The 14,569-nt window shown below is 35.7% G+C and overlaps 1 protein-coding gene across 1 annotated transcript in view; it reads right to left on the minus strand.

Annotated features, from left to right (window-relative positions):
• Positions 1 to 14,569, minus strand: part of COL12A1 (collagen type XII alpha 1 chain) — a 124,788-nt gene that overhangs the window by 105,190 nt on the left and 5,029 nt on the right. Inside the window, exons 2-8 of the mRNA XM_081336546.1 lie at positions 10,782 to 10,898; positions 8,992 to 9,135; positions 7,219 to 7,278; positions 5,411 to 5,674; positions 5,079 to 5,243; positions 4,093 to 4,266; positions 2,482 to 2,772 (exon numbers count right to left, since the gene is read on the minus strand). Of these exons, the coding sequence (XP_081192672.1) occupies positions 2,482 to 2,772; positions 4,093 to 4,266; positions 5,079 to 5,243; positions 5,411 to 5,674; positions 7,219 to 7,278; positions 8,992 to 9,135; positions 10,782 to 10,898 (1,215 nt within the window). The remainder of the gene's footprint in view (positions 1 to 2,481; positions 2,773 to 4,092; positions 4,267 to 5,078; positions 5,244 to 5,410; positions 5,675 to 7,218; positions 7,279 to 8,991; positions 9,136 to 10,781; positions 10,899 to 14,569) is intronic.

Below are 14,569 nucleotides of genomic sequence, written 5' to 3' on the forward strand. Positions count from 1 at the left end.
GCACAACCTCTGGCCCTTTCCTATTGTTTGTATGACTACACAGTCTAGATTCAAAGGACAAAAGGCAATTTGAAACATATGTGGGTATGCATGTAACATCTGTCTGAACCGCTTTAAATTTAAGGCATGTTTTCCTGGAACTGGAAAGAAAAAGATCCTTCTTTAAAGTATTGCCAACAGGTACCACACACAATCCCAAATCAGCAATTCTCCTTCAAATCTTGTTCACTACACACACCTACTGTGTGCATAGCAACAGACTGAACAGTTGGCAGTTAAGAGTTTGTACTGTCGTTGTACTGCCGCATATTCTTTCAAAGATGCAGCTCCTTGTAGATCTGTTTAGCTGATCAAGACTGGGATTTCATAACAACAGGCAGGAGAATTTTTAATTGTTTGGCTATTACATTTCCATTTCAGATTGGACCCTCCATAATTAAGTAATTGCATTTGTGAGACGTGTTCCTTGCATTGCCAAAAAGTAATCCACTGTTAGAATGAGATCACCTTTTTACAATATATGAGAAGCCTGATTCAGAACAGGGCTGCAGAAGAGTGCCCAACAATTTAAACTCAGCATCTCGATTAAGTTCCTTGGTCTTACTGTAAACAACCAAAAAGAAGTCATATTTATTTTTATTTATTTATCTTACACTTTTCTATCCCACTGCAATCAAGAGACTCTTGGCACCTTCCACAGAATGTGAGCTGGTACCAGGCAGAACAGGTCTAATAAGTATTTCCATTCAAAAGTAAATCTCTGTTCAGTTGGATTCTTGTAAGATATAACGGAACGGACATTAACTTAACTTTTTCAGTAGGTCTTAAATTAATTCTTACCAAAAAAATATATGCTTATTTGTTTCCTGGCTGAAATTTCAGTAAGTTGGTTTTAAGCTAAGAAGTTACAATTATGTTGTTAGGGTTTGCTTTGCAGAAGTATCTTTTTGCGTTTTTTTAAGTCGAGAAGAGAGCTGTTCCTTGTGATGGAAAGACTTCCTTGGAGTTAAAGCCAAGGCCAGCAAAAAGAGTTGCCCATATGCCGACTTCTATGACTTTGGAGAGTCCAATGTTGATTTTCTGTTACTCACTGAGCATCTCCCCACCTTTCTGTCTACTAGGGTTTCTACCACATTCTGCTTAGATCTATTTTTTTCCAGTCTAAACAAGACCGGAGTAAGAGATGTTCCATAGCTAGAGGAAAATAACGGGCAGAGGTAACAACCAATCAACCACATTAAAATACTTTCAAAAGAGTCCTCTCTTTGTGTATATAAGGAGCCTGTTTAAGACCTGACAAGGTCTTTCTTTACAGCCCAAACTATCAAGAGCACCTCTCACTGCCCACAGCAGGCAAAAATGGTCAGTAGGTTCTAGGAAGATCCCAACCACTGTAACCACATTGTCATTGAAGTGTGTGGCAAACGAGGAAAAAGACCTCTTTAAAACCAGAGCAGTTAAAGATAGCTTTAAGCTGCCCCAGCTTGTGATTTTGGGTGAGACAAAAGCAACATCATGAGGACGGGGTACAAAACAAAAACAAAAAAAGAGTTATGGGAGTATTTTTGTTGTTGTTAGTTGCGAAGTCATGTCCAACCCTTCGTGACCCCATGGACAATGTTCCTCCAGGCCTTCCTGTCCTCTACCATCTTCTGGAGTCGATTTAGGCTCACACCTACTGCTTCAGTGACTCCATCCAGCCACCTCATTCCCTTGCCCTCCATCTTTCCCAGCATTAGGCTCTTCTCCAGTGAGTCCTTCCTTCTCATTACGTGGCCAAAGTATTTGAGTTTCAACTTCAGGATCTGGCCTTCTAAAGAGCAGTCAGTGTTGATCCCCTCTAGGACTGACCAGTTTGATTGCCTTGCAGTCCAAGGAACTCACAGGAGTCTTCTCCAGCACCATAGTTCAAAGGCCTCAATTCTTTGGCACTCAGCCTTTCTTATGGTCCATATGGGAGTATATTTGCACCTTAAATGGAGGGATGTGAGAGCCCTAAATTCCCTGCCAACAATTATTTTTTACTTCAAACATAGTTTGGGCCTTGATTGATTCTTTATCCATCTATGTATATTCTTTAATTGACTCTAGTACCATCACCGCATTTTGTAGAATCAATTCCATAAATTAATTATAACATATATTTTAATTTATTCAAATATAATTTACCTTCAATCCTTTTTTGCTCTGGTCCTTTTTGACACTTTTTAAAAATTGCTATCGTGACAGTTTGGGTGTAGGCCTCAATAGGCCACAAAGACTGAATATGTTCTTTTGCCCAAGAATGGAATAGTCCATCCATGGTGCAGAGGATTTGATTTATTTCTGATAACGCTTCATTTCATAATGCTTGGTCTCAAGAGTTTCTATCAGCTTATGTAACAAGATTTTTTAAAATGTACTATTTTTCTCTGTAGTATTTTAGTTTTGTATGACTTAGCCATTGACATACAATAGATCATTTCAACGACAATGACTCACCAATTCGAACTTTTACTGGCTGTGTTTTTTCCATTATAGACACTGGTTCACTGGAAGTCAGTCCTTTCATGGCATACACATTAATTTGGTATTCTGTGTCTGCTGAAATATCTTTTATATTAAAAGCAGTAGTTTGTGGTCCTAAATTCACTGAGAATTGTTTGGCATCAGCTATCATTGGAATAATGTCCACCTTATAACCAGTTATGTCACTAGGAGATGAATCCCAAGTGATTTTGATAGATCTTGATGAGATTTGTGAGGCTGCCAGATTTGAAGGAGGTTCTATCGCTGTAAAATGAACAAAAATGCAGCATAAATATGTCCTTCTTGAGCAAAGAGGTGAATGCTAAATATACCTACCCCCAAAATAGCCCGTGGGTAAATCCTATATTAATTGATATCATTTTCCTAGTCAACCTGAATATAGAACTTATCTATGAGCTGCATGAAGTTTACTAATAAATGTGGATTGGATTATGTATATTTATTGTGGAATGACATTGGAACATCATAGATGGTGAAAAAGAGATCAATCTCTCTATATTTACTCAGAAGTTACTGGTGCTGAGTTCAGTGGAACTTATTCCCAAGAAAATAATCTTGACTCCTTAACACATCGTCATAAGAGTTCAAATAAATACAATGGGACTATTCTGAGCAGATATGTATGGGACTGTTATGTAAAAATAATAGGCTTTCACTGGCTTCTTTGTCTGCATAATTAAAAGGAATCCTCCTTAGCTAATTCCAGATAATGAAGTTTAATTATATGAGTATAAAGTTGGAAACTGAATATAAAAGTCCCAGAAAGGAACAAAAAACTTAGATAAATCTCAATATTCCACTTGAATATTTTCAGAGGACTGATATTCACCCAGAGTTTTTTTGCTGACTTGCCTGAACATAAAGGTATTGAATTCAATGGTACCAGAAGATGGTACCAGAGATCAAGTGCAGTTATGATAGACACCATGCTCCAATCCCACTTCTAACAGAAGTAATCCACAAGTACCATGATCAATCTTGGTCCCATACCTAGGCTTGAAACCTGACTGAAAGAGGTCCAGAAAATCTACACCTTCCAGGATTCTCTGTAACTGCAACCTTCTCAATTACCTTCCCTAAAAAGACTGGACACAGAGCAAAAAGTGTCCAATATGGTTGGATTCATTGATGGTTTCCTTAATGGCAGTATGGTCAGAGGTCAACTGAAGAAACCAACCAACCAACCACTGAGCATGATAAATTAGTTTCAAAACTGCTCAAGGAAAACTTAATCTGGGTTAATTTAAAATTAAAGCTAATTAAATGGCATGATTATTCCTACTGTGTTTAATTATTTTTCTCTATAATAGGTAAAAAAATGTTGAAGTGACCCTTAGAGCTGCCATTATATATTTTAGGAGCTTCGGGCAGCCTTGGAGCCTCAAGCTCTACGTTACTGCTCTTTCAAAAATGCTTTATGGCAGACCAAATCCTCATTGCCTTGTTAGCCAAAAATATTAGTCAGGAAATGAAACTGACACTTTTGCTTTCCTATTATTACAGCTGTATATTTAACCAAGGATGAAGTTAAATTACTGTGATAATTTAAAAAAAAATGTTTACCTTCTTCTCCGCTAACCAAGTCACCCAACTGTTCATCAACTCCTGAGCACACCTGTGAGACAATTTCATTCTGAATATCCGCAATGCCATCAAAGTTGGCTACATTAAAAACATGTGTCAATGAGGGCTGGGATGCCATTAACTTCAGCTCTTTGGCATCTGCAGCTTTGATTCCTAGAAAATGGTAGCGATAACAATACTAAATAAGTTTGTCCCAATCTTGTTGCACATAACCATTCTTGTATTTGAGACTTTCCATAGCTATTGGTGGTGGGAATTCTGAGGTAGGAAACCTGGCTTAATTTTCCACTTCTGTCTTTTTTCTACATTTATTTATTTGTAAAATTTATTTGCTGCCTGTCTCGTATCCAAATGACTTTGGGTGGCTATATTACTCTTGATATAATAAAAGTCTTCTATATCAACCCTTCAAACTACCCATTATTGCTGAGATAGAATGTCCATTACTCTTATTTCCCCAGTTTTACCATATAATTATTTATACTGGTAGATGAAATAATCTCTTTTTGCTTTCTCAGCACACAGATTGTTAGATACAGCATGTTATTCTCTTTATTGTACATGGACATCCATAGTCATGCAGCAACAGGAGTGTATTGTACCACCATTATATTAAATCTGCATAGTACATCAAAAGAAGAGCACAATCGTAGAAAAATACATTTTGGGGGGATCTTAGGCAATCAGGTTTAAACTACTTATTCAGCAAAGCAATGTTTTAAAGCATTCTACTTTTCTTGATATTATTGAAATTGTGTTAAATAAAAGTGATTTGGGGATTATTTTAATCTCTATAAAGTAACCTTATAACAATTTACAATATAGCAGGCATTCTACTTCCAAGTTTCCTTAAATCTAATCAGCTAGGGAAGTGCATTTTTATAACAAGCAAAATACATAGCTTTAAATTTCTCTCTGTGAATAAATTGCAATCATCATCAACAACGATATAAAATTGAACATACCCAAAGAAAAGACTTCAACTCCAGTGCTACGAAGTTCTCTTGCAGGAATTTCTACTTCATCCTGAGATTTTCCATCCGTAATGATAATTGCCACTTTGGGAAAGCCATTTCTTGCTCCAGCAGACTCCGTAAATGCATATCTAATCAGATAATCAATAGCTTCTCCTAAAATTACAAAATTGTAATTTTTTTATCAAAATCATTAATGCTAAGATCACATTCAAAATTATAAAGTCATAAAAGAGAGCACCACCCACCAAAAAAAAGAAAAATGGCAGATATCTCATTATCTATCATTCAGGCTTTCTACATGATCAGAGGGAAATTCATACCTGTCATGGTATTGCCTCCTTTATATGGTATTCTTCTTATTGCCTCAACAAGATCTTTTTTTCTGGAATACTGATTTAAATTGAATTCAGTCCTTGTATCAGTGCTGTACTGAACTATTCCAACTCTTGTCTTATCTTCTCCAATATCAAATGCTGATACAAGAGTAACGATGAAGTCCAATATGTACTTAAAGTTATTCCTGCCTACACTCCAAGAACCATCCACAAGAAAAACTAGATCTGTAACAGCACTAATGGAACACTCTGAAAGATAACAGAACAAAATTATTAATTAACCCTCACATATACACCCACATACCGGTATTCTAAATGTTTGATTTATTTGATAAATGTATTTTTATGTTGATTAATCACCTATTCCTTGGATGTACACTGAGAGCTTATGCACCAGAGACAAATTCCTTGTGTGTCTAATCACATTGGCCAATAAAGAATTCTATTCTATTCTATTCTATTCTATTCTATTCTATTCTATTCTATTCTATTCTATTCTATTCTATTCTATTCTATTCTATTCTATTATTTGGGGTCCATGAGCATGAATCAGATAGCTAGAAGATATTTATGGATATATCCATGTATCCCTTCAAGTCATGGTGGACTCCTGGCAACTGTCTGAACTAATCCCTGCAGTTTTCTTGGCAAGATTTTGGAAATGGTTTGCCATTGTCTGCTTCTTATGGCTGATAAAGGGCGACTGACCCAAGGTCACTCACTTTGTGGGTAAGGAAATACTAGAATACAAAGTCTGCCAGTTTCTCCTAGTGCCTTAACTATTACACCAAACTGGCTGTGGACAGACAATAGTGCGACAGCAATATACATACATTCCAACTTTGAACTTATGGAGAAAATTTAATAATCCAGGGGAAGTTTACTCTCACAGAAAGGGAAATTAATTTCCCTTGCCTTTCGCAGCCAATCCTGGACCACCTACTGTGCTGCTTTAAGGTGGTCCTGGAACTTTCAGTAGGTGCAAAGGACTGAATATCAGGGTAACTAATGACTTTGAACAGCTAACATCACATAAAAATGCACTATCAAAATAAATATCAAAATATATTAATGTACAATCTTAAAATGGAAGCAGAAAACAAATCTAGTCAACAGTAAGATAACAGCATCTCACGGGCTTCAGACAAACCACCCACTCCATGCTCAGGATAGCTGTCATATTCATCTCTTATTACATGAGTAAGGTAGAGAAAGTACATTTGATGATCCTTTGAAATCGGAATCAGTTTCCGCTCTGTTTATTGACAAAAGGGTTCCTCTGAATCAAATCTAAAATGGTTGCCATGACTCCTGAGCCAAACAAAAGCCAGTCTGGGGATAGTTAGATAAAAGGATAAAATAAAGGCGAAGGGGAAAGAATACATTTGAAAGTGCCCAAAGCATGGGCAACAAAAGTATTTATAAAATAAAAGTTCATCTCCTTGGGCATCAAGAACAAGCATGAATCAAATAATGATGCCCATAAATCTTATACGCTATAGAATTTGACTGAGACGGAAAGGGATCTTCTGCTTTGATCTTTTCCAATGTGATGCTTTCATATTTATTGGGACTTTAACTTCTGGATTTCCCAATCAAAACAATGAGGATTATAGGAATTGAATGAAAGCATACCTAAAGGTCCTAGGCTTTTAAAAAATGCTTTTTCCCCAGCCAGTAAAAATGCATTGTGAAGAGTAAAAACACGTTTGCGTATCTCTAGGCAGTTTGGTTATGCTGGTTTAGAAATAGATGCCATATATCAGAAGCAGCAACATTACAAAATTACTTACTTTGCAAATCGCTTTCTTCAACCTTCTTTACTCCTGTTGTTACAAAACCACCTGTTTGAACTAGAACAGAACATACAGCTTAATAAAAAATAAAAGAAAGTCTTCTCAGAATCAAAGGTTTGCTTTACTTTTTATGGATCTCTGAAACTGTAATGGGAGAACAGAATGTTGAATGAATCTGCAAATTATATACAAATGGTGCTACTACTACAGAGCCCTGGCGGCGAGTGGTTAGAATACCATATTGCAGGCAAACTCTGCCTATAGCCAGGAGTTCAATCCTGACCGGCTCAAGGTTGACTCAGCCTTCCATCCTTCCCAGGTCAGTAAAATGAGGACCCAGATTGTTGGGGGCAAGATCCAAATAACACTTCTACACTGTAAACTGCTGTAAAGTGCTAGGGGGTGTTATATAAGCTTACGCATTATTGTTGTTGCTACTACTACAAATAACAATAATAGAGTTGGAAGACCTTTGAGGTCTTCTAGTCCAACCCCCTGCTCAGGCAGGAAACCCTATACCCGTGCTGGCAAACCTATGGCACACGTGCCAGAGGTGGCACGCAGAGCCCTCTCTGTGGGCACGCATGCCGTTGCCCCAGTCCTAGGCCTTCAGCTGGTATTTATAAAACCTTTTTGCTTTAGGCCTCCACCACCGTGGGCAAAAAACCCGGTTCAATCAATCAATCAATTTCAACTTCTCGCGGGGGGGAAAAAAAGATCTCGCAAAGTTGGAATTGATTGATTGAACTTTTTAGTCCCACCCAGTCTGCCGTTACCACCGCAGCCATGCCCACCCAATTAGCCATGCCCACCCAATGGGCCACACCCACCCAATGGGCCACGCCCACCCGGCACCAGACAATACATAAGTGAGTTCTGGGCTGCAGTTTGGGCACTCGGTCTCTAAAAGGTTCGCCATCACTACCCTATACCATTTCAGACAAATGGTTATCCAGTCTCTTCTTAAAAACTTCCAGTGTTGGAGCATTCACAACTTCTGGACACAGGTTGTTCCACTGATTAGCTGTTCTAACTATCAGGAAATTTCTCCGTAGTTCTAGGTTGCTTCTCTCTTTGATTAGTTTCCATCCATTGATTCTTGTCCTGCCTTCAGGTGCTTTGGAGAATAGCTTGACTCCCTCTTCTCTGTGGCAACCCGAGATACTGCAACATTGCTATCATGTCGCCCCTGGTCCTTCTCTTCATTAAACTAGACATATCCAATTCCAGCAACCTTTCTTTATATGTTTTAGCCTCTAGTCCCCTGATCATTTTTGTTGCTCTTCTCTGTACTCTTTCTAGAGTCTCCCAACATCTTTTTTACATCGTAAAACTGGATGCAGTATTCCAAGCGTGGCCTTACCAAGGCATTGTAAAGTGGTATTAATACTTCATGTGATCTTGATTCTATCCCTGTTAATGCAGCCGAGCACTGTGTTGGCTCTTTTGGCAGCTGCAGCACACTGCTGGCTCATATTCAAGTGATTGTCCACTAGGACTCCAAGATCCCTCTCACAGTTATCACATTTTTTGAAATCTACATTCAGCGTATTTATTTGCTAATTAAAACAAATTAAGTCCAACCTTAAAAGGTAGAAGTCAAAAGCCTACATATACTACATATGTAAGTCACTCAGTACTGCCTTAGATCTCAAAAGTTGAGCACCATATCAATTTGACAAATGATAAATTAAAATATAGTAAATATATCTTTGTAGCAGTATTGAAACTATATTCCAAGCAACATCTTGATCAATTTTACAAACTTACTTGTAAGTTGTCCAGTGACAGGTACACTTTCTTCTACAGCATCATATGAATTTATTGTTACAATATAATCAGTATCTGGTATGAGGTCTGTTAACAAAGTTTGGGTAGCTGTATCCGCTACGGTAAAATCTCTACTTGAACCATCTGCAATTATACATAAAGAACATTTTCATAATCATAACTTCTAAATTGCATAATAACCATTTATTCAAAACATTATACATCAAGAAACAAATGTTAAAAGCTCACAAAAATTTGATTTCCTGAAAGAGCTAGCAATAATACATTCACTGTGCATATGCTCTGAGCATTATCATGCACAAAAAGGATGAACTATTCTAATGTTAGCAAGCAGTAGTTCTTATCCTATTTCTCTGATTATGTATATCTTAAGGCAAGGAAGCCAAATTCCAAGGGGGAACTAGGAAGTCTTTAAGGTCTTGAAATATCTTTTTTTTAAAAAAAAAAATCATGACTTTGAGAACCATGAACAGTAAAACAAAACAAAAATATCAGCAAAAATAATGTTCATACGATGGTACAGATCAAACATAATTAGACATTGAATTCAATTGCCACTATACACAGTATGATCTGGTTCACACATCTGCCTAACTGTGTGATCCATACTGAATAAACCAGAATTAGCTAGGTTCACAGAATACATTATAAAGTATGGTTTACAAGATACAATGAATGGGTTTCACACAATATATTTAGCCAAAGTCAAACAAAATTAGACCATAGTGATGTATAAAACCAGCATTCCATCCTCTAAACATATTCTTGTTATTAATCACTTAGGCAGATGTGAAAAGAAACAAGAAACTTATTAACATACAAGAAAAATAAGATCATCTAAACTATCCAGAAAAGGAAATAGTAGAGGATAGAAGAGATTAACAAAGAGTTGGGAAACTGTTCTTCAAAATGCACCCCAGGTTATTATAATCCATTGCAAGGGGTTCATCCATACAGTACTGTGTGTTACAGACATTGTAGTATAATAGTTACAGTGTTGAACTTAAACTGGGGTGATTCAGGTTCAAGTCCCTACTTGACCACAAAACCCACTATATTTTGTCATTTGGATACAGTGAGGAAAGGTCCCCACTGAAGCTGCCTTAGCAATCAAAGATAAAAATGTAATAAATATCTGCAGATACTTATTGCAGATACACATGATAAACCAAGTATTGTGATAGAAATACCATACCGCTCCTTTCATACTTGCATGAAAATGTCACATACAAATATATGAGGAACAGATGTTACTTTACTTTCTAAATGTCACTTATACACAATATGGAAATCTATCCAGCCATTGGCAGTTACTTATGTATATGATGTCATTCATACCCTTTAAAATACTTTACTAAATTAATTTTAATTAGTATCAAAAATCCAAAGTGTGATTAGCTGATGATTATCTTAGCTGCCTATCTGTCAAAGAAAGTTTTCCCATGTTTTTGAAATTTCAGGTTGCTGAAGTCACTTCTAAGTCTTTTGGCATTTTTCTAATCAATTAAGTCTACAATTCCATTTATGCTTACTAAAGCATAAAAATCACTAAATTCAGAGCATCTTTCTGCTTCCTAGACCTGAATAAAATTGTAATGTAATTTTCAATACAATTTTTGACAAATTAAATATGGTCCTTTTAAATTTTTCACACTGTATTTAGACATTTTCTACACTTGAAATCAACTAGAAAGAAAGAGACAGTTTAACAAAAGTACATTAATTCAGCGTTCAAGATTTTTTCTAAAAAAAAGAACATTAAATCTTACCAGCTGGAGACCTCACAGTTATCCTGTAACCTTCTATGGCATCAGATGGTCTTGCCCATGACATTTGAACAGTATTTTCATCTATAATTTTAAATTTCAAGTCTGAAGGTGGATTAACTGCAAAAGATTTATATCAAGCAAACTGTGTTTAAATGTTGAAGAAATTAATTTCATAATAATTTTAAAATATGTTAAGCAAAGCTTGCTAAGATGTGTCTTTGCATAAATTTGTTTCCAACACATATAAAGATATGCTGTTGGCAAAAGGAAGATTGCAAGCTGATGAACATGACAAAACATATCAAAGAAAATATGCATCACACAGGACAGCAACAGAACATTTGTTTCTTGAATTGCCAAGTCATTCAAGAATGGCTAGCAGAATCAAGCACAATAGAAAACACATTTCAATACATGTACAATGAGTTCACAAATAATAATCACATGTGCAAACATTTTCACAAAACAATTAAAAGAACGTTCTTAACATGCTGGATGCAATTCACAAAAGCATGCCAAATCACAACCTGCTTGTAACACCATGAGATCATTTGGCAAGAACATAAAATCCCTTTCAGCAGATCATCAAAGAATATATTACTCTTTGAAATTCATCTCTGCATAGTTGTATTTCACTGAATCTTTATAAGTTGTATGCAGAGATATATGCATTGTGGGAAACGTGGTAAGATTTAAGCTGGACTTTGGGTCTCAATTTACGTCATACCTAAATTAACCCCTTATTTCCAAAAAGCCACCTAAGTAGCTTATCTTGTATATGCTGCTAATACATAAAATGGGAAATGTTACTAAGAAACTGTTCAATGTTTTCTGTCACACTTGTATAAGTATTGTACACAAAACCAAGTTTTCTGACTGTTTACACCACTCTGCTATACGAATCCTGAGGTGTAAACCATCCTTAGCATTTTTTATGCTCTGTGTGTAGCAGGTGTTCCCATACTAAGAAATGGCATTTTAAAACAAAATGCCAGTATGGTATTTCACACAACAGTTGTTAATTATGGAAAGACAACATCAAGATATATGTATAGACATTTATTTACAGGATGTAGAGAGGAAAACAAGGAAAAAGGCATCAGTGATCCAAACAAATCTGTGGGAACCAGCAAGAAAATGAATTGAATGTAGCATAGAAAGAGTTTACATATGCTGTCTAGCAGTAACATGCATTTGTGTTTCTATCTATCTATAGATAGATAGATAGATATGTGATATATGATATCCATCTATCTATATATAGATACATGAAAGTCAATTTTATTATTTTAATTTACTATAGCTTCCATAGTGGGCAAAAGCCTCCATGTACAAGGATCATTGCTAAAGACATTACATAATAATATTTTATAATGATATTCTTATGTTAAATCAGTCATGCAAAGTCATGCAGTCCTCTACTGATTCACTGTCAGTGCATGGTATGCATACTACAAATAGATAAGTTTTAACTACTGTACATAAGGTTTAATAAAGGCATATGAGATTCAGCCATACTTTTCTTGACACTTCAAACCGATTGGCAAACACCAATTAATATTGATACAGTGATTATACGCTACATAGGTATATAGATAGCCATTTATCAGGATTTTCTTGAAAGATGTCCACTTCTGCATAATTAAAAATGTTTTCTTTAAAAACTATTTAACAGTGGACTATTTAGAAATCAATCAATCAATGTTAAATACTGCTAAAGTAACAATCATATTAATATAGCTCTGTTGATTGTAAGGGCATTGTGCTTTCCAAGTGATTTAACTCTTTAAAAACTAAATAAAAGTTTAATGCACTTGTGAGTTGGCCATTTCAAGATTTTTAAAATACCGTCTGCTTCTTAATGGACTGCCATTTCCAATGAAATAGGATTACATGGCCTGGCATTGATGCTACCACAAGTAACAATACTACAAGAACAAATGTTATTTTTCTCCTATTGTCCATACACAGGCAGTGAGATTAGAATATTAATCTGCATGCACAACTGATTCTTCATTCAATTTAAGGCACTCAGACTAATGCCACCAAAAAAACAAGCAATTAGGTAGTATTTAACTCATGCAACACATGTTAATAATAACATTAACATTTTAAAGAATACCATTATAAAATATTCTTTCCAAACCAATGGCTCAGGACAAATTTAATGCAAAGGCAGAGACAACTGACCTGAGCATGCTTTTTCTTTTTCAAAAAATGAGTACATGGGAAAAAAAAATAGCACCACCAACCTTGAAGGAAATTTAACCTGAAGCAGCAGAGGCCTTAGGCTGTAACTGCTGAAGGACAGCAGCAGCCTATCTTGACTTGATCCAATGACCGGATTCGAGATAAACTGAAAAGGCCAACTGTGGGGAAAAGTCTTCAACATTTTAAAAAAATCTGTAATCTGATTTACAAAAAAAACTCAAATGTGGCACTTAGCTTTTCATCATGAATGTCACTTCTATCTTGTATGAGATTATCTGGTTATAAATGAAACAGCGCAACTTTTCCATATAAGTTAATAAGAAATGTATTTCAGGTTCATAAAAGTGGCAGCACCCACTTCCACAATAATCAAATTCTGCCTGTGCCAAGTTCAAAATAAATGGAAGTCCAAACACTGAATCAAGGGCGACTTACTTCTAAGCTAAGCACACATTTTTTGTTTGACCTAGTCTTTTTCTAACTTCACTCCCATTTAATTAAGTGCCTATTGTTTTCCTGTAACAGGGCAGCTTTAGAATTTGAATCCTGGATCCAAAGAATCATGCATCTTATTTGTTTATCCAAGAAGACTTTGGGGGATTTTCCTTCCAAAGCAAATTTGCTTATCCACTGCACAGAATGCTTTTTAAATTAGATGTTTATAAAACAAATTTCTCTGACAAGGCATGGATACTTTTTATGTGTAAGAAAAAAGTTGTACAAATCCCACTTATCATGCACAAGTCCTTGATTATGCATAAACTAATTCTTTGGATCTTAGGTTGTCTCAGGTATCACAGTAACATGGTGATTAAAGAAAGCTGTTTTCAGAATCGTGTACGAAAATAAGACCTGCTCAATAAAAGGGAGTACAATAAGCCTCCATTTTGATTATATTGTTCCCAGTGACACAAAAAATTCAAGCAATTCCTATGTGTCTATCTCAACAATGAAAGCTAAATTTCATCATAATTTTATCACAAGGGATACCTTGCATACATACGTGTGTGTGTGCGCGTGCGCCCATGCCATTATTTCTATCTATTACTACTTCAACCAAAATTAAAGACCTAACAGTTACTACGTAACCTGTTCAGGCAATTGTTTTATCAGAACTAAAAAGAAAATAGATTCCATTTTTAGATTATTTTGATAAATAAATGCAGTTGATTAAGATGTTAATAGATTTAACATTTAATTCAACAATAGTTTAACAGCTGCTGTTTAAGTGGTCTGCACAAAGTAGTCAGTGAGGTTCAAAAATAACACAACAGGAGAGTAGATTCAGGTTTTACTCCCATAACACAAAAGTTCAGTGAACTGTGCTTATTGTCTTATGTACTTATGTTAATTCTGATATTTTTTAGTATTTCATTATATATGGGATTGTAACGTTCTAGTACATTTCAAATTATATTTTTATTGCTTTAAGTACCTCTCACTGAAATTAAAAATGGAATATGTCACACTGACAGGATATGTAGACTGGATATATTCATATCCATTGCTGATCTCTGTCTCATTTCTCAGTATATTTAAATTTGAAGTTTGAGCTATTGTAATGGAAGTGCATATTA

This window comes from Vipera berus (genome assembly GCF_964194415.1).
Source record: "Vipera berus genome assembly, chromosome: 1".
NCBI classification, from domain to species: domain Eukaryota; kingdom Metazoa; phylum Chordata; class Lepidosauria; order Squamata; family Viperidae; genus Vipera; species Vipera berus.